At 41.6% G+C, this 20,764-nt stretch overlaps 1 protein-coding gene across 2 annotated transcripts; it reads left to right on the top strand.

Moving 5' to 3' along the window:
• Positions 1-19: 19 nt before the first annotated feature.
• SLC9A8 (solute carrier family 9 member A8) lies at positions 20-20,764 on the top strand. 2 transcript variants are annotated; one of them, XM_017735190.1, is made up of 15 exons: positions 20-504; positions 820-900; positions 5,009-5,067; positions 7,716-7,799; positions 8,748-8,849; positions 9,675-9,709; positions 10,282-10,425; positions 11,648-11,786; positions 12,962-13,067; positions 13,227-13,343; positions 14,084-14,166; positions 15,887-15,998; positions 16,435-16,655; positions 17,705-17,851; positions 18,503-19,276. In XM_017735190.1, exons 1-15 carry the CDS (start codon positions 372-374, stop codon positions 18,527-18,529), a joined length of 1,590 nt encoding a protein of 529 aa, XP_017590679.1. In that variant the 5' UTR covers positions 20-371; the 3' UTR covers positions 18,530-19,276. The 2 variants fall into 2 exon arrangements, with proteins under 2 accessions (XP_017590679.1, XP_017590673.1); XM_017735184.1 differs by lacking the exon at positions 18,503-19,276 and adding an exon at positions 19,283-20,764 and having other exon boundaries at positions 22-504.

The following is a 20,764-nucleotide window of genomic DNA, read 5'->3' as shown; positions in this document are numbered from 1 at the left end:
GGGGCGCTGGCCGCGGGTTTGTTGGTGCGCACACGCTGCGGGGGCCGGTCGTGCCCTCGGCGCCAGACTTTCGGTGCGTCCCAGGCTGCGCTGCAGCGTGTTGGGTGTCTGCAGTGCGTGAAGCCACTCAGCAGTAATCCGCTCCATGAACGTGAACTTCCAGTATTTGTCTAGTCAGAGACTGCGTTTAAAAAACGACCGTAACGAGTTGGTCACCATTACGAGTTCAGCATGATCTGGTGGTTGGTTGATGTGTGCATATCTGTAGTAGGCTTTATCATGCTGCTCCCATCCAGTATAATCACATATTATATTATCCTGACAGGTCTTCAAATGCCACCCATGAAGTCATCAATGCCACCCTCCACACTATGCTGGCTGCTACTACCAAGTTGGTGGCACCTACACCTCCCAAACCCATCCTTCCAGTTCAGACTGGAGTCCAGGCACAGCAAGAGGAACAGTCTAGTGGCATGACGATTTTTTTTAGTCTTCTTGTTATAGGTGAATGATGAACTGAAAGTCTGTTAATCTCTGTTAATTGTACTCTGTGTCTGAGGACATAGGCCAGCTCAAAATCATAGCGGTTTATTTCTCCTCTGGTTCTCTCTGTGAAGTGGGATTTTGCACAGGCACAGGGATTTAGAACATTTATGGTGGTGGGAGCTACTGCTTTGACTGGTGCTTCTTGGTTTATTGCCAAAGTGAAGTCTACTAAATCATTAGGAGAAGTTTGCTTGTGTATTCTAAAAATACTACTGAAAAGTATATTTTATTATTTTCTAACACTTTTGAATCTCCATTTTTTTCCCTTCACAGCCATTTGCATCATATTGGTGCATTTACTGATAGAATACCGCCTTCATTTTTTACCAGAGAGCGTGGCTGTTGTTTCTTTAGGTGAGTAGCCATGACATTTTTGTTGGATTTGTGTTAATCCAGGGACTGTCAGTAGTATGCACTGGAGATAATGCTCTGTTGTGTGTTAGCCATCACTAGAAAGATGCAGCAAACCAGATGCAGTGAAGAAAACAACTAATTAACAGAGTTAAATTGATTGAAGGAATAAAGAAATGAGCATACATGCAGAGACTGGCCCAGAAAAATGACACCTATAGGGATGTCACTACCTGAGTAGTTTGGCATCTTCCTCTAGTTTGCATCCTCAGGGTGGGACAAGATGTGCAGCACTCCCTGGTTATGAGGCTCTGGCCTTCCCTTTGAAGTGGTACATGTGTTTATATTGGTGTTGGTAGAATTGTGTCTGAGTGTGGGATTTTAATGTAGCTGGGGACTGCAACTGTCCTGAAAACTCGCCTTAACTATCCCAGTAGTACCAAGACAAGAGCTCTTCCTATGGGTTGAGCCATAAAAGTGTCAATCTTCATGGAGATCAAGTGCTTACTTAATTTGGATTAAATCTGGAGTATTCCTGAGCCTGTAGTTTTATGTCAGGGTAATTTAATTTATTTGTATGCTGTTGCTCCTGATTAATAAATGTGTAAATGAGGAGCAAATCAGGCCAAATACATTCATTATTTTCTCTACATGCTGTCTAATGTTTAAAGAACCTGGTCTGAGTGTTCCCAGCACCAGTTTTTCAGCTGTGACTTGTCTTCAAGATTCTGTGGTATTTTTGCTTCTCTTGCTAGTGATGCTTTCACTGGCAGTTGTTCTAAAATTACAACAAGAAGACAAAGCTGCTCAGTTATAATCTGGATGCAGCTCAAAGGACTGTATTACTGGTTGAGCAGGTAGATTTTTGACTATCCTGGGCTAGGCTGGTACCTTCTCTCATATTTCTTAACTGTATTTTTACACAGTTTCTCAATGGGAGCAAATGAGCTTTCTGGTGCTTGTCAGTAACTTAAGCTTTCTGGAAAACAGGGATCTTCTTGCATCCTGGGTGCTAGATCGAGAAAATCTTAGAGCTGTTACTTGGCAGAAAGAGAAGCATATTTTCCAGCAGTGTGACTCCCTGGATTTGTAGATAACTGGGTGTGGTGGAGACCACATCATGTTTCTCACACAGTAGGTTTTGGAGCTTCAAGCAGCATTCACTTGCAAAGCCCTATGTGAGTTTCAGTGTTTCTGTTTAACTGAAAAACAAACAGGTGGGTAAGGATCCTGTCCTAGTGCTGGGTGTTGCACACACCCTTCATCTTTATAGCAGCAACATCCTTCAGGCTTTTTTTTTGTGCCTTTATGGTTCTGTACATGACACGGGTCCGAGCTGCTGCAGCTCATCCAGACTCACTTTGTCATCCTCACAGAAACCACACAGTGCTTGATTCACTGTTGACACACTTCTCTTTCCGTCCCTCCTTGCGTTGTTGCCGTGGACTGGTGAGATGTCTAGTGAACGTATTTCCCAGTGTCCTGAAAGGTGCCAAAAGGACATTGCTATCCCTTCAGTATCCTTCCCCTTTGTGCACAAAAGCCCAAGTACAGGGTGTTGATTTGGCTTCAAATCAGGTTAGTTACCATGGCTGTTAAATAGCTAATCTAAATTAAGCATAATCCCCAATATAAAATGCAGCAGTATAGTGATTGCTCTTGCTGGCATAGCTTTGGATTTTCTTTGCTATCATTCCATGTATCCTGGGCAGTGTGGAGCAGAGGTGTTGAGCCAGCTTGTGTCCCTCTTCCTGCTGAGCTGTGCAGAGCAGCAGAGGCACAGTCATTCTCCTCTTTCTGTTTCTTGTTATTGGCATCTCAGCTGCAGGAGAAGGGTTTTAGCTGTTGGATTTAGTGTTGGTGTGTGCTGTGTTCCTGTAAGCCCCAACAAAATCCTGTTCAAGAAACAGCTTCTTGCCAGGGCTGTCGCTGCTACTCAGGGTGGGTCAGAAGGAGCAGGGCTGTGTCCCTTGTGTTCTGTTTAGAACAGGAACTTTAGAGGAGCAGGGCTGTGTCCCTTGTGTTCTGTTTAGAGGCCGTGCAGGAACTTGCTCAGTTGGGTTTTGGGGTGAACCACAGCAGTCTGTCCCCCCAGTGAGGCGACATGATACCAGCAGATGCAATTCCTGTGAGTCAACAGGGTGTTATACCCAGGAGCAGCCCAGGTAACAGATGTCCTGTGTCATTTCAGCCTTATTTATTTAGTTTATAGACTCAGTCATACTTAAAGTACTCTCAGCCCTGGTGACAGGACTCAGCACCTGTATAATCACTGGAGTTGCCAGCTCAGTGCTGCTCAGTCACCCTCTGGTCCTGGTAATGCTCTGCACAGCTGCAAGAGCACAGCTTGAGTTTCAAGTATCCAGTTTTGCCAGCAGTGCCAGAAGTGAGGTGTGTCCTGTTTTGACTTGTAAATTAAGCAAATGTTCTCAGGAAGTCATTGAAGGCTAATAAAAGTGGCAGCAGAGAAGAGGGGTATGATTTTCACAAATGTTTTTCCTCCCATTGTCTAAGCTGCTCGGAAGCTTCCGATTTATGGTTTCTAGGGGGTGTGTCTCTGCTGCTGGACTGGGGGAGTGCGTTCTCTGAGGCTGGATTTTGATCCTCGTCCTTATAAGTTGCTGGAATTTCGTTGGTAACAATAGTTGCCAGAAATGTTTTTTCTCTTTGATTTGTTACTGAGTTTTAACATGTTCTCAGAAAAAATGAAGGTTGGTTGCAATAAGAAAATGCCTATAAAATTTTCCAAAAAATGAGGTATAGATTAGTAAGTCTTACAGACTTACCCTTCTAATTAGCCCCTTGACAGAATGGACCTGCCTGATTTAATAGAACCAGCTGATCAAAAACTGCGTTCATTCATTTAGTAATAAAGGAAGAGTAGTTTGTAAATGTATGTGGCATGTGAGTGGCTGTATCTGTGTTCTGTCCTTCAAGGAACAACAGACCTTTGATGTTCCTTCATTAATGTTTTCCCCTTCCTTTCCATAGAAACTATTTCATGGAACAATTATTTCTACCCTCTGGGACTGATGCCTTCACAGATTTTTGTATAAAAGAAGGCTTAGGCCTCATGGCTTTGTGTGTGTGACACATCCATCAGGAGTAATCCACGTGATTCTGTTTGTGAGACGCTTTTGTTAGCTACAGCATGAGAGGAGGTCTCATGAGTTGAAGGAAAGCATGCTTAACATGAGTTACAGGAAAGCATACTTAAAGCTTCTCAGACACTTTGTACCTTTCATTTGGAGTATTTGACTTCTATGTCCCAGTGTTTGACTGTAAAGTCTCCATTCTGTAAATAATAAAACACAACTATGCAGAGACACAGATCTGAAATCTGACTAAAGACAAGTTCCCTATAACTACTTGAAAACAACTAATGACAGTTCATGAGTTATCTTCATGACTTCCAGAAGAAATATTGTTACAGTTTTATGTCTTTATGTTTGAAAATGTATAGGAGGAAAGAGTACGATAATCTTTAACCATTGAGTTTGCAGTAGCCTTGATAAAATTATTTTATATTCAGATTATTTCTACATGACTTAAACAATGTGTAATTCATTTGGAAAATAGTTCTGACAGGGTCTCCACCCTGATCAGAGTTTGTTGCCTTCTTCATTGCCAGAAAGTGCTATGATTTCATTCAAACAAAATTCATTTCTGTGGAGAAGACTGATTTCATTTAAGCTGCTTCAACTGCAAATAATACTGAAATGACATGAAGCACAGATGCCTAACTATAACTTCCTGATTCTTCAGCAAGAAAGGTGGAATTTTATTTGAGTGCAGCTTAGATGAGAAGCGGTTTGAGTAGTTAAGCCTGTTACCTTTCTGAACCAGTGAGCATCACACTCTCAGTAGGTCTGTTTGGAGTTGGGATATCCCAAGAGACAATCTGTTGTGCAGGGAAGCTCTGGAATTATGTAACATGTTGGAAATTGGATATTTGGGTATTAAACCCAAAACTACTCCGTGTTTTCATGGTTTAGGAATGAAAGACTTGCTGCACTCTGTTTTGCCTTGTTTTCACTTCTAAAACTTGGAGAGCTGATAAACAGTGATGTGTTTTGTGGCTATTTCAGAATGTTTTCTTATTCTCTCCTAGGTATCCTTATGGGAGCTTTTATAAAAATCATAGAGGCTCAAAAGCTGGCCAACTGGAAGGTAAAGTTGTAACAATTAATTTTTAATTGTAGAAAAATCCCTAAATCTTATGAAAAAGGCTTTGTAATACTTGATGTTTTAGAGGGCAAGTCCTAGCAGAAGTTTCTGCAAGAGCTGAAGTCTACAGTGAAGCAAGGATTTTGTCTCCTACCATTTAGCCACATTATCAAAGCAATGAACTCTTCACTATTCCTGCTTTAATTTGAAATCTTGCAGCATTTAAACTGTGATTTTGTTTCATAGCACCAAACAGTTTATTAGATCACTGAACTGATTGAAGTCACAGTGATTTGAATTGCCAGTTCTAAACAGGATTTATATCAGCCAGCTGAAAATCTTGGTCTGAGTAGTGAATTTTAATCCTAGCTTGCAGCTTTATATTTCTTGGCAGTTATTGCCCTAAAGGAAGATTTTTTTTTCTCCTTAGTTGAAATACATTAAAATGCATAGATTTTCATCCTGATGTAGCTTTTGAACTACATATTATACTCCTTCTTTTGTCAACTAACTACACTGGTTCTGTGTACACTTGTTTAAACACTTACATAGCTCAACAGCCATGTTGTAATATTTCATTTTTACATATGAAGTCATTAGAAACAGTGGGGGCTGCAGTAGTTAGTGCTTTTTCATTCCTGATTTGTGTCAACTGGATTTGACTTAAAATTGAAAGTCAGTTAAATGGTCACAACATCAGCATTAAAATAGTTTCTTATTGATTAAATAAAATAATCTGAGTAAGATCATGTATGTAAGAAGGAAAAAGAAAGCTTTGTGCTCTGATTTGAGCACTCGTTCTCCAAACACAGGAAATACTGATCACAGCTGGTGAATTATGTGGGGGTTTTTTGGGAAGTGTTGGTCATATCTTGGGAGGCACTGGGGAGCTGTGCTTGCTTGTGTTGTCAGCCAAGGTGAAAGGCCACAGATACCACATAGTTAATTTGCTTATTTGAGTTATTTTCACTGTAATAAAGCTTAGGTTTTAACGTAGGCTGTTGTAATTTTAGATATGAGATTTTCTAATCAATAATAATTATGGACTTTATTACATGGTTATAAATGGTTCTAAATATATTAAATACTTTTTGTTTATCTGATAAGATAAAAAAAAAAAATTTAACTGCAGACTATATCCCTGTACAAAGCAAATCTTGGATCATATCCGTGCCCTAAAAATTTTGTAATGTAATTTCTAGTGATCACTCCTTGCTGAGTGTTCATTCAAGCTCACCACTGAGACCTTGTGCTTGCTGGTGGTTCTTGGCTAGCACAGCTGATAATCAGAGTCCTCGTGTTTTATTTTCCTCTGTTTCCATGCAGCACAAACACGGTCCTTCCTTTCCATTGTTCTCACTTCCTTGTCCAGCTCTGGTTTCAGGGGCTTTTAACAAGTGTAGTGACTCAGATCTGTGGGTTTTGTTCTGGTGCAGTTACTGTGCTGACAGAAGCAGGCAGTGTCAGCCATCGATTCACAGGATTGCGAATGCACAATCATGGACTGGAGCATTTCAGTCTAAAGAATGAGTTTTGTTTTCTAAGCCCCCCAAATCCTTTAAGATGATTATCACTGGTACAGGCAGGAATGAGACTTTAAAGAGATGAGTACCTCTGTTTTGAAAGCTGATGTTTGAACAGAGCAGTCCATCAGCTGTTTAACCTGGATTTAAACAAGTTAATCGGTGCTTGCGGAGGTGACAAGCTCTACCGTGTTCAGTGCTGGGGGGACCAGGAGGGAGTAAACAGGTGGGTAAAGAGACTGGCCCCCTCAGCTGGGATTCATTTGCCTTCTGTGTTTAGTCTGCCAGCAGAAAAACCAGGGTGCCAGGCTGGGGGTACAGCATGAGCAGTGTTAGCCAGGGGATAAGTGCCAAGGACTGAGGACACAAAAAAATAGCCTCTTACCTCATGGTGGGTTCTGCCAGGTTTAGTCTGCCAGCAGAAAAACCAGGGTGCCAGGCTGGGGGTACAGCATGAGCAGTGTTAGCCAGGGGATAAGTGCCAAGGACTGAGGACACAAAAAAATAGCCTCTTACCTCATGGTGGGTTCCATTTATATCACTGTGATGGCAAAAAGGAACCATCAGAATAGTACCATTCAATTCAGGCAGAAATTACATTTGCTGAGAAGAATGCAGCCTCAGACCCCTCTGGTGGTGTGTCACCTGAGCCTGGTCACCTGCAGGGGCACGGGCTGATGATGTGATTTCCTCTTGTCAGGTGATGAGTTTTCCAGTGAACCTGCCTAGTCCCAGCTAACCTGTTCTGTTCAAACAGTGGCCGAGAGGTCACCGTTCCTTGGCAGTCCTTACAGATTTCCAGACACTCAGATAAAGTGGCAATACTCTTTGTGGAAACAGGAAGATTTTTCTTTACCATAAATAACTTGTTTTCTATGCAGCTTTTTTGGAGACGGTAATTTAAAATAAGTAACTCCTACATTTCTATCACTGGGTTGCAAAAGAACAATAGAAGTAGCTACCCTGGAATAGTTTACTGCTCTTCAGTCTTCTACTTCGTGATAAGAAGGGAGAAAGATTTTTCATTTTGCAACACTATTTTTTTTAATAGCTTTTCTTTTGGAAGACTTGGTATTATTTCAATAATGATGATATCCCTGAAATTAAAATTGATTTTTTTTCTTGCAGGAAGAAGAAATGTTTCGTCCAAATATGTTTTTTCTGCTTTTGCTTCCACCTATTATATTTGAATCTGGATATTCACTGCATAAGGTCAGTCCCTGCCAGACACTCATTTTGGATGTTGAGGTTTTGTTTGGAACAGATTCTGCTTTTAGTTGTGTTCATGAAGCTTACGATAATTGCATTAAATTCCATTATATTAATCATTAGGGAATTGAGAGTGCAAAATTTAAGCCTCTTCAACCCAGAGTGCAGGGAGTGTAGCTTTGTTGCTGATAACAGTGCTGGAAAGGTGTTGGGTACAGCACAGTCGAGGTTTTCCTTGGCTGGAGAGGTTTCTTACCTCACCAGAGCTGTACAAGTGCTGGTGTGAAGGAGAAGAAGTGGGAAGGAGTAGGATCAGAAGTGGGAAAGGTGGGGTCACTCCACAGCTAAAGAAGGAGAAAATGTGTGCAAGGGTTCTGACCCCTTGCCTGGGGGCCCGTGTTTCCATGGGCATTTCTCACTGCACTCATCCTGGCCGAGGGGCTTTGGTGCTCCTGTGTGCAGCCTTTGTGCTCCAGCTGTGCTGCAGGAGAGGGAGGGAGCAGGGGCCATGGTGATGCCAGGAGCTGGCACCAACACTGGAGATCTTTTCATACAAATCACAAGGAATGGACCAGCAACTGGGAAGTGTACAAGCCTTTTTCACATGCCCTATCTCCAACAGAGGGATTAACTTACACTTTTGCTAGGTGGCGAATATGTCAAAGTGCTGGTAAATATCCAGCTGTTTGCCTGAGGATTGGGTTGTTGTTATGGTCCCAGACTGGGAATCAGTCCTGGGAATCAGAGGGAATTGCCATTGTCCTCGAGAGAGCAGCAGTCTCTTTAGGCAGATGGTGTGGATGTGTGTCCTGGGGTACCTGGAACCAAACTAATGAGCCTTTATAATCGGAAACCCAGTTGTGAATTAGAATCTAATTAAATGCAAACCCAAACAGGAGTTTTCCCTCAGGTCATTTTTACTAATTTACTTATTTTATTACTGTGTTCCAGGGTAATTTTTTTCAGAACATTGGTTCCATCATTCTGTTCTCAGTATTTGGCACTGCAATATCAGCTTTCATTGTAGGTGGAGGAATCTATTTCCTGGGCCGGGTAAGACCTACTGCTTTGAAGCACTTAAGTTTATCTGGCTTGTTATTTGAAAGTCCATTTTTCAAGAGCTGACAAGTATAGTGAAAGTGAATTCCTGTGTCACAAAGTCCAGTTCTCTGCTCTCACAAGGTCAGTGTTATACAACCCCTTCCATGATACTGCTGGAGAGGCCATGGGGTCTCCTTCCCAGGAAATGCTCAAAAGCTCTCTGGACATGGTCCTGGGTACCGTGTTCCAGGGACCCTGCAGAGCAGGCAGGGTGGAGCAGGTGCCCTCAGTGGTTCCCTCCAACCTGAGCTGCTCTGTGACTCTGTGACACAGCATGCTTCATGGGAAAAGCAATTAAGAATTGAGTTTTACTTTTTTGTAACTTCCGCAATCTTCCTGTTGCAAGGCTGTTCCAAAACCTTTGTTCTCTAGAGCCATCTTATACTCTACAATATTAAATTTGTTTGTTCTCTCAGTATTTTTTTTGCTTCTGTGATTTGGTGTTTCCCACTGATTACATATAGACACAGATATTTGTCTTTTCTCTCAGACTTCATTCTGGTAGGCTAAACATTCTATGCTTTCCTCTTTGCCACTCAGATTTATTTTCCTTTGAATGTCTTAGTTACTCTACTCACCTGACTCTGCCCTAGTTCCCTGATCTTGGGTGACCAGAATTGTAGCAGCAGATCACTGTTGGTGGGCAGTGTTAAACTGGATAACATCACTACTGTGGATTTTTCTTAATAATGAACTCAGGATTTGATGAATAGTTTGGTTTTTAAGAACAGCGGAACACCACAGTTGATTGTGATTATGTTCTACCTATTCTTTCAGGCTGATGTAATTTATAAACTCAACATGACAGACAGGTAAGCTCTTGGGGAAATGGTATAGTATATGAAATGAAGCTTGCTTTCAGGATAGCTGTAGGTGGGAAATGCACTGCAGTTGGCCACCTCTTTTGGTTAGTGTTTAGATTGCTGAGATTCAACATTGTGTATGAAACTAAGAAATAGATGGAACACTTCTGTATCCTATTTATTACGCCCTTATTTCCAAATAGTGTTGGATTATACTCCATTCTATTGTGTTCTAGTCTATTCTGTTCTGTGCTCAGTGATTTCTCTAGACAGATACTGGGTATTTTTAACCAAACGTTAACATTTGTAAACTTGGATTAGTTGGTATTATTAATATAGGTAATAAGGGTATAACTTCCCTGTCCAAATCTTCTCTTAAAAGACAGAATAAATTTCTCAGTGTCAGTAATGTAGATTTTTTCAAGAACTTGGCTAATGGCCAAGTTCTTATGACTGGAAAGGGAGCACAGCTTATCACTGTGTGGAAACTGTAACCTAAATGGGCTTTGTTACTGTTGTTCATGTAAGTTACTAGGTAGGTATTTTTCTTTCATCTACTTTCCTCTTTTGTGTTCTCCCAGTTTTGCATTCGGCTCTTTAATATCTGCAGTTGACCCTGTGGCTACTATTGCCATTTTCAATGCCCTTAATGTGGATCCTGTGCTTAACATGTTGGTTTTTGGAGAAAGTATTCTCAACGATGCAGTCTCAATTGTCCTGACTAAGTAAGTGCATTGGAGCCAGACATGTTTATGGAAGCAGTAACTACCTTGTTTTCTGTTAGTTTTTTGGATATACAGTAATTCTTCCATCTCCATTTGGAACAAATCATGTATTTCTGGTGTAAAGCTGAATCTTGTATGGTGCTTCTGTGTAAAAAGCAGTCCATAACATGAACTGTATAGGCAGAGGACAGTAAATGGTTGCCTCATTACCGCTACCTCAGTGCCTTATCTCATTGGCCCCAGATAATTGATTGCTTTCTAATTCCATTCATTTATCAGCTCTCCTTCCATCTGAGGGTCCTGACGACAGGAACCCCACATGTCACCTGTCAGGCTTGGCACAGAAATATTCACCTTGTAGAGAGCAGCTCAGTCTCTGTGCCATTGGCTTATGCCCAGGGTCCCACTGGCCAGCATCCATGCAATAGGGTTATGTTTATGTTGGGGCTACCACGGGAAAGAGGAACATCCAATATCCTTATCTTTTGCCCATGATAATTCTTTGGGTCTGAAAGAGTAAAAAATTGATAGATGTATCTTCATGTTATTGCTGAAGCTGATAGATGTGACTGAATGTATAGAAGGAGCAGCTGTACCAAGCAGGCAGCGGAGCCAGAGTAATTTTCTAATGAACTAATTGCTTTTACTACAGTTGTGGTGCTTTTAGGGAAGACCCTGAAGGCTAAAAGCAGCCAAAAGGAACACTGGTTTTCTTTGCACAGAATTTCCATGAAATACATTCCTGAAATTCAAAGAGGTTTCTCCCATTTCCTCCTAAGAGCTGCTGTGTTTTCTTTCAGTGACCTTCTTGTCTCTCATCCACACCTAAATATTTGATGAGAGTTCTTCCTGTTCATTTGTTCTTCTCAGAGGATCACATGAGTTTTTACCGCTGTAAAATGTGTTTCCTTTTCAAAGTTTGAACATTGTTTTGAAATAGGCATCACCATAGCCTATTTACGCCATTCTGGGATTCTTCAGAGGAGCAATGCTGGATTTTTAGCAGAATTAGGTTTCCCTTTGGGGATTACACTAAGGCTTGATTTAACATCTTTTGACATTCCTCTTGTTATATATATCACAGTAAAAGCCTTTTAAGAGTGGTAGCAACAAAGAAATGGGAGTCTTTTTTGTTGTTATGCTCAAAAGATGTTTGATATTTTTGGATCCAGGCTTGGAATGTATAAGCATTTCTTGTTATTTCTCTTTTAATTGTATCTAGCACAGCAGAAGGTTTGACAAGAGAAAATATGTCAGATGTAAGTGGATGGCAAACCTTTCTACAGGCACTGGGATACTTTCTCAAGATGTTCTTTGGCTCTGCAGCACTTGGCACACTTACTGGTCTTATTTCTGCATTAATATCCTTTTTTAATCTTGGTGGTATATATGTATACATTGGTATACAACTGCAACATTCTAATAGTATTTTTTTTCTCGTCTTCTCCAGCATTTCTTAGAGGGTATTTCTTGTTAGACATTATTTTGTTTTTATGTTAGTGTGCATGGATGTGTATTAAAAGTGGCATCAAATTTTTATGAACATAATTAAGGTCTGACATGTTGTATAATAGCTTATGTGCATTGGAGTGTTATAAGATATGGTAATTGTTTTGTAAATTCAAAATATATTAATTCAATTTCAATACCAATCCATTTTAGCAAGCATATGGCTGCTTTTTTACATACATAAAACAGTTAATTGAAAAAAAAGCTGCTCTGCGTTTCCCAAGGGCCTCTGAGTCAGCCCAGCTCATTTGTCCCTATGGATCATGTGCAGGCAGCTGAATGCAGACACTGTTCTGTTTGGATTTACCCTGGGTTATATTTTGCCTCTTCCACTTCCATGAGTTGGTTGCGAAACAACCCAGGAGCTCCTCTGCTGAGATCAGGAAGGCTGTTTGCTGTAGCCCAGACACCTTTGTTACTTTTTGGGCTTGTTTAATGCTAGCTCTGACTTCAGTTTATGAGGTCTGAGCTGTTCAACAGTTGCTCGTGTCAGCTGCCAAACACTTTGTTTGTAAACAACAAGAATAGAATGTTTGATTAAATACAGACATATTTCCCATCTTGGTTCATCAGCCTAATTCAAGAAACTTTTAAATTATTCCATACATCACAACCAAAGAGGGAGACAGATGTTCAACACTTCTTCGACTTGTATCTAAATGATACTAAGTCAAAGAGAAAAGCAGCTTAATTGCCCTGTACAGTTATTTGTGCCTCAGAAGTATTTGATTTACCTGTTGTTATCAGTATTGTAGAGGCACATCAGTAACAGATCATTTTTTGTCTCTAGCTCTGTCTTCTGACAGACTTCTACCAGCAGTAGCTTCTATAAGAAACATTCCTCATACAAGAAGTTACTAATCTTTCCATACTTGAGTTGAACTCAAGGCCAATGTGTAGATTTTATTGGCTATTCAGAGGAGAAGTACATTAAGTATAATAGTTGTTTTGTAATGGAATGAACACATCAAAATATTTCTTTGATTTATTTCTTAATTTCCTTTTTCCATAACGTTTCCATGTGTACGTACTAAAGCACATTGATTTAAGGAAGACACCTTCCCTAGAATTTGGGATGATGATTATCTTTGCTTACCTTCCTTATGGACTTGCAGAAGGTATCTCACTCTCAGGTGAGTAGCAAAATGAGTTCTGACCACACTGTTTGATATGTTAAAATATTTATATATTGCTGTATAAACAAGTTTTGCCTTGTGAGAAGATGACTCTGGAGGGTCTCAGCAGTAAATCCTTGCAGAGTCTTCTGCTGACTGCCACATTCTTGCCCACAGGTATCATGGCAATCCTGTTCTCTGGCATCGTGATGTCTCACTACACACACCACAACCTGTCCCCGGTGACACAGATCCTGATGCAGCAGACACTCAGAACTGTTGCTTTCATGTGTGGTAGGTGCTGCCTGCTATTAAATCTGGTATTAACAGTTTAAAATTTAGTTTGCATGGAACGGTCATTCTGTTGAGAGCAGCAGAGATGTGAATTTGCATCCAGGCATTTGTGTGTCAATGGTGCTTGTCTTTAAGAGAAGAGAGTGGAGGCTGGAAGGCACTCAAAAGTCACCTTTCCTGCCACACTGGATAAAACATACAGTAAATCTCTCTCCCATCCTGCAGGCTCCTGCTAAGATTTGCCATGAGATTGATGACCAAATAGAGATCTATGACTCGTGTATTCCTCTGGTCTGTTTTTAGTTCTAGTAGATGAGGGTTGAGTGTTTTGGTTTTTTCTTTTTGTTTTTTTTTTTTAATATAAAAATCTACTTGCAAAAACAGTAACTTCACATATGGAGAAGTTTTTGGAAGTAGTGGTACAAGCAGCTCAGAGTCCTAGAGCCTTTCCAGTTCCTTTTCAAAACCAAACCTTTGAAGAAATGACATGTTCCTGTATTACAAATATGTCCCAGATTTCCGGGGGCTGCCATGAATGAATTCTGCATTGTTTGCAGGAGGGTGCAGCGTGATCAGGGAGTGGCTTTGCTGCAAACTGAACCACTCCTTACCTGAGCACCAGCAGCTCTGCAGGGTTTGGTCAGGAAATGCCTTTTCATGTACTGTATGTAGTAATTAATAATAGGAGTAGAAAAGGTTTTCTAGAATTCTTTATTTACTATGTGATTTCTCTTTTTCAGAAACGTGTGTTTTTGCATTTCTTGGCCTGTCAATTTTTAGTTTTCCTCACAAGTTTGAAATGTCCTTTGTCATCTGGTGCATAGTAGGTATTTACTTTCTTCCATGCCATTTAGATACATTTTTGGTATTGGGGAAGGGGGAAACACCTTACAGTTAAAAGATTTTAGAATAATTGTTACAATTTATAGGTTTTTATAAAAAGACTTCCGTATTTTTGTATATTGCACAAAGTTAATGCTCCCTAATAGCATGAAATTATTCTTCTTGGTCTCAGCACTTTGGTGTACAAATACATCAGTCTTTTGAAATTCCCATCAGCTGGTATTTTGAAACCCTTCTGTATAAGATAAGTAAAAACAATGAAAAGAACCTTGCTTGTTTTGACACTATTAGAAATCTCAAAAGATGTTGAGATTATTATCCATAACCATTCTGGTTATTTTACCAGAAAACAATCATGAGTTTTTACCTGTCTTTGGGTTCCCACAAATGATCTGTTTGAATGGGCAGTTCATAGCAACTCCAGTGCAAACCAGTATCAAACTCTGCTCCTTCGTCTCCCAGCACTGCAGCTTTTGAGTCTTTCTTTCTCATATATTGTTGCAGTCTGTTTATATTAACCAATTTAGTCCATGCATGACTTCATCTCTCTGAGTTCTTCAGAGGAAGTCCTTACTCAGGCCTTCTTCAACGTGTTCATTCTCTGACTCCTTTCCTAATTCTTTGTCTTTCTCCCCATTTCAGCGCACCTTAGTGCAGTGACACTGAGAGTTACGTTTCACGTGGGCGTTGCCTCCACCTGTTGCCATTGTAATGGCTTAATATCAGCATGAAAAGTATGTTCCCTTTTGCAGAGTCCAGTGAGGGCAATGTGGATCCATTTCCAGTTGTGTACAATAATGTACACTGACCCATTTAATGCATGGTTCAAGGGAAGAATTGTTATCTACAGCTTCCTGATAGGGATATCAGCACAGGGAACTGCTCTGCCTGCATTACACCCAACTTCTCTATCTAATATGTATCTAAGGTGTGACATTTCCATCTGTGTAGCAATGCCCTCTCAAGTGTAATGCAAATTGTGTAATTTTGGGGTGATTCATAAAGGAAAACAGCACAGCCCTTCAAGGATCCTGCTGACTAATTGTAGGATATTTACCTTATCAAGGCCTGTTTGTAGTGGAGCTTAAAAAGAATGCTCTGGGAAAACCTTGCCTTTTTCTGAGTTAAAGTTTTCACTGTGTTTGTTAATTGTTTACCATTAAATCAATAGTCCTTTTTTTTTATTTTCTGCTCTCAAAGTGTTGTTTCAGTTTGGGGTATGTTTTATTGCCATACCCAGGGAAATGTTGAGAAACAGCCTGATGTGCTGTTTGTTTTGCTTCTGGCCTTTCTGAGCAACTGGGCCACAGGGAGACAATAGAAATACCTTACTGCCTCTTGGCTGCTGTGCCAAGGGAATGATTAAAGGAGCTGAACTGGCTGAACTGAGGAGTACTTTTACCTAAAGTAATTCTTAGTCTCCCTGGAATGCCTCCTGGGTTCCATTTATTTATTATAAATAAAGCAGCCTGGTCTCCATCAGTGACAAGTCTGATTTAGTTCCAGTTAAGCAGACAAAATGTTTCAAGAGTAAAATTCCGCAATGCCCTGTGCTGAGGGGTTTCTCTCTGTTTATGGAGCAGCACACCTTCCTGTGAGCAAAAAGAGCATATTCCCCTTCCCATGTAAAACCAGCTGCAACTGGGGCCTCATGGATGTAACACATCAAATGGTCTTTTGCTTTTATTTCTGTTTTTCAGGTGCTGGTTCTGTTTGGTAGAGCAGTGAATATTTTTCCGCTTTCCTACTTACTCAACTTTTTCCGTGATCATAAAATCACTCCCAAAATGATGTTTATCATGTGGTTTAGTGGTAAGTTAAAGCTCAAAATACTGAAAACCAGAAAAAATGTTTTATCTTTTCCATTGTGTGGCCCACTCTAGGAGGAACTGGTTTTTCATTGGTTGAGCAAACTCAACTGAACATTTGCACTATTCTGAAACCCAAGTGCAACAGAAATGTTATCTTTCCCCTTTGCACTGGAGGACTTTGCTCTGGCAAGCCCCATGAAAGCTTTTCTACATAGAGGCTGCTTGTCTCTCTAGGCCTAACAGCTTCACGGCTTGAACAAGAGTGTCTGAAGTGCTCAGACTTGTTTTAGGGTGGTAACCAAGTGATAGATAATGGGTATGCCATAGGTCTGTAAAAAACCTTTTGAAGGTGGTGAATTGCTGTAGAGTTCTCCGGGTGCTCAGGACCGGTGTCGCTGTTGATTGACTCTCCCTTGCTGCCCTGTTCTCTCCCTGAGGATTACGTGGTGCCATTCCCTATGCCCTCAGCCTCCACTTGGGCCTGGAGCCCATTGAGAAGCGGCAGCTCATCGGCACCACGACCATCATCATCGTGCTCTTCACCATCCTGCTGCTGGGAGGGGGAACCATGCCCCTCATCAGGCTCGTGGACATCGAGGACTCCAAACCACGCAAGAGGAACAAGAAGGACGTTAATCTTAGCAAGACAGAGAAGATGGTTTGTTTGGGGTTTTCCTTCAGAGGATCACTGGGGTTTGGTGGGGAGTTTTTTTCAGGTTAAACATTTTTCAGGACTAGTACATAATTTTTTACTAAAATGTTAGATGAAGGCAGTAGAAAAAACCAATGTAGTAGGAAAAAGCCAAGAAATATAATTTCAAAATATCCCAAAGACAGAGTTTGGTAGTGTTTACTCAAAATATGTGTTTGGACAAGGGGAGGAGAAATAGTCTCTTAATTCGATCCTATTATAAATTGATCTATGGGAATTAAAGTAACCCCTGCAAAAGCATAAAGAAGATGATAGAGTATTGAGTCATATACTGAGAGAAAGTAGTTGGTATAGTGTGAGACAGAAGTTAATCATAAAAGGCAGATGGAAATCATTTTGAAAAAGTCAAAGGCCATGAGAAGGTGGTAACAACAGCCCCCTCTGACTGGACTTTATTTTGAAGCAATTTCTGGCAAAGCAAGAGATCTGACAAAGCCAACAGCCACTCTGGAACCACTTGTGCAAAAGACTGGAGAATATGAAGTATCACAGGACATTTTTTGCCTGTTTTTCCCTAAACCATTGAAGAGTATATACAGGGTATTGTTCTCTAGGATCTTAAGATCATTTTCTCTTTGCATGAGGTCGACTGTAGTCTTTAGAATTACCTTGAACTGTCCACACAAGGAAGTGCAGGAAGAGTGCAGGGACAGCGCGTGTTCCACACAGCTCGTTTTCAGTGGCACAATGACAGCAGTGGTGCTTGCTGGATGAAAGCATTGTCCAGCTCACAAGAGAAAACCTGCACAGTAGAAACCTGCTCTCAGCAGTAGTGACAATAGAAAACATGGAACATTTGAGGTTGCTCTGGGATTCGATGGCTGAACAGACTCATACAGCCCCCAGCCCTGCAAGGCTGGGGTGGGGATCATTTCCATATTGTTCCAGCATGGCAACTGGTTGTGATAAGGGAGACCACAGAGCAGGGGCTGAAGCAGGGTGGTGGGATGACTGCCACTTCTCTTGGGTTATTCCAATATTTGTGATTTTTCTAGGGAAACACTATAGAATCTGAGCATTTATCAGAGCTCACAGAGGAGGAATATGAAGCCCAGTACATAAAACGCCAGAACCTCAAAGGGTTTATGCGGCTGGATGTTGAGTATTTGAATCCTTTCTTCACCAGAAGGCTCACACAAGAAGTAAGTCTTTCTCATTTTCTTGAAGAAGAGAAACTGGTTGAATTGGTTGTTGCCCTCAGTACCACACAGGGCTCATCATGCAGCCATACAACTTGTGTGGGGACAGTGGGACATCTGTGTATTGCTCATGCATAGAGCAGCTGTAATGAACAGCTGCTTTGTAAAAGTGCAGGTTGAACTAAGTGAGCATCTCAGAGCTACCCCAGATAAACTTGGTGTATGGATTTGTTGAACTTCCCTTTAATCGTGCAGAGAACCATGAATGGCATCAGGAGTCACTGGCTGGGGGTGCTGCCAGAAAAACACCTGTGTATTGCTCATGCATAGAGCAGCTGTAATGAACAGCTGCTTTGTAAAAGTGCAGGTTGAACTAAGTGAGCATCTCAGAGCTACCCCAGATAAACTTGGTGTATGGATTTGTTGAACTTCCCTTTAATCGTGCAGAGAACCATGAATGGCATCAGGAGTCACTGGCTGCTGCTGCTGCTAGAAAAAGCTGCTGCCACTCGGGCAGAGGTTTTAAAGTGCTGTCACATACAGTTCCTGCCTCTTACTGTCAGTGGTCCCGTGACTTCTGGAGCTGTGATGTTGCTGCAGAGTGCAGTTTCTATCTTGGAAATAGGCACCAGCATTGTACCCTGCACTTCACAGGCTGCTCACTGGGTACCAAAGCTCTGAGGCTGTAAATGCAAAACAACACCTGACTGAATGTGTAACGTACCAATGAGTGGCTCCGAGGTATAAATACTGTGCCTTTTTCACTCTCATGCTTCAGGAATCTGAGGCTCCTTAGTCACAGAATTCATTGTTTTTCCAATTTCCCATGGAAGCATTTTGGCTGTGGAGCTGATAATTTTGTGTAAGTGCACATTCCATCTTCCTAGCCTGCTCAAAAGTACTGTTTTTCCTCTTGTTTTGTATTTTTCAAAAGTACCCTTTCTGCACTTTCCTACAAAAACTAAAGTAATTTATTGCAAAACCAGAAAGGAATCAAGAAACCAAAGTAAGCATCTGATTTGTAGTTGGTAGCCAAAAGCACAGGCTGCCATCCAGATTGCAGCCAAAGGCTGGAAGAATAAGCATGTGAATCACCGCAGCAGGCCACAAGCTTCCCAGTGTCCCTGGGAACATGAGGAGGAGAGTCAAAGCCAGGGCCTCCAGACAGCATTAGGATTGTTGAAACACACAGAGCAGGACTGTCTAGAGAACACAGGTAAAAATACCCATCATCAAAACTGGCATCTGTAGCAATAATTACTGACTGAGCACTTGATAAATATTTTCTGGTGGGAAACAGAATGGCTTTGTGTGCTCAGAGACCAGGAGCAGATTATTTCCTAAGGAATATGCCCAGCTGTGGTCCTGCTTTGCCCTGACACTGAAGGGGTGTTGCAGCAGGTGACAGAGTGCCCTGGTTTGCCTTTGCCCCAGGACTTGCACGACGGGCGCATCCAGATGAAGACCCTGACCAACAAGTGGTACGAGGAGGTGCGCCAGGGCCCCTCGGGCTCCGAGGACGACGAGCAGGAGCTGCTGCAGCAGAGCGGGGCGGGAGCGCACTGAGCTCCACCGGGGCCTCGCTGAGGGGCCCAGGGCCCGACTGCACGGGAGCTGCAATCCAAGGGTGAATGTTCACATTTCAGACGTGTCATGTGCTCCTTGTTTAGGTAAAACCCACAGCTCTGCTGTTACTGTTCAGGAAGGGAAACCCACAAGGGTCAGACACTGGACAGCCTGAGGGAAGAACCTTTTGTTCGGACTTCACTGCATAGCAATTCCATGCAGTCTGTTGAAAAGCAGAACCATCTGCCATGAAATGATGACATTGTTAATGGGGGGGCTTCTTCTCATCCCAAAACCTGCTGTGACCACACGCTGCAGTGCAGGGCCTCTGTGTGGCTCTGCAAAACAGAACAAATTGCACTTTACCTTTTATATATGTATATAAAAGTATATTCCTTCACAGCATGAAGAGTCTTGACAGTTTATACTGTGAATTTGTTTCAGCACTAGTGAGGGAATCTGACTGGAAGAAACCTATAATTTATGGGATTTGCACATTTTGAACCCAGAAAAGATCCATACCTTGACAAGAGCAGATGTTGCACATCTGAAAATCACCTCTGAAAACATAAGTTTTGTCACTTAAGAAATTCTTGATTTCTGTTTTATGGGATTTTTTGGTTTTTATACTAAGGGATCTAATCCATAGTACTGATTATGGCATGGTTTTGGGGGAGTGGGGGCCTGTGACAGCACAGAACTGCATTTGAAATTCTAGTTTATTTTCTTTGGCTAAAGCCAGTTGCATTTGGATTTCTGTAATTGGCAGTTGCTCTTTGCCGGCACTTTGGCTTCAAATCTTAGAAAAGAGCAGCTTCTATTTTGGCTAATTTATGAAGTGTCCCTAACACTCCAGAATTCACCAGTGGAAGTTTTAAGCTTCAGTGGAAGCAAAAGCGACGTGTACATGAGGAAAAAGAGCCACAAAAGCTAATCCAGGTACAGAAAGATTAATATTGCACGTGGCTGAAGCAGCCTCTGCTGGAAGTGCCAAACAGCTTCCATTAAGCTGTCCCATTTTTCTCTTCTGCTTACACTGTTTCAGAATCCGTGGTATCACTGCATTTGTTCTCCATGGCCCAGTGTTTGCTCAGCGTTGCCAACACCTGAACTTGTGTTTGTTGCACATTTGCCATGGTGACACACACAGCACTTTGCTCCCACTGCAAATTCCTCCTTGGTCATTTGCATATCCACTGTCGGGATGTGAATTACATCTGACATGCAAATGCACGTTTGTTTCTGAAGGCGTGAGACTTAGTTTGGGTCTGGTTTTGCTACTGAGATTTTTAATCCACTGCTTACCTACTGGAAGAATAAAAGTTGAAGAATGTATTTAGAAATCCTGAA

This window comes from Corvus brachyrhynchos, unplaced genomic scaffold (assembly GCF_000691975.1).
Source record: "Corvus brachyrhynchos isolate BGI_N302 unplaced genomic scaffold, ASM69197v1 scaffold10, whole genome shotgun sequence".
In the NCBI taxonomy this organism is placed as follows: Eukaryota; Metazoa; Chordata; class Aves; order Passeriformes; family Corvidae; genus Corvus; species Corvus brachyrhynchos.
Note: the sequence above shows the minus strand (reverse complement) of the source record. Positions and strands in the feature narration are given on the sequence as shown.

Excerpts from the sequence above, each read along its gene's own strand:
- SLC9A8 (XM_017735184.1), top strand. The coding sequence starts at position 372 with ATGCTGGCTGCTACTACCAAGTTGGTGGCACCTACACCTCCCAAACCC. Across the intron at positions 5,068-7,715 it reads AAAAGCTGGCCAACTGGAAG|GAAGAAGAAATGTTTCGTCC; the intron begins GTAAAGTTGTAA and ends TTTTTCTTGCAG. Across the intron at positions 10,426-11,647 it reads GTCTCAATTGTCCTGACTAA|CACAGCAGAAGGTTTGACAA; the intron begins GTAAGTGCATTG and ends AATTGTATCTAG.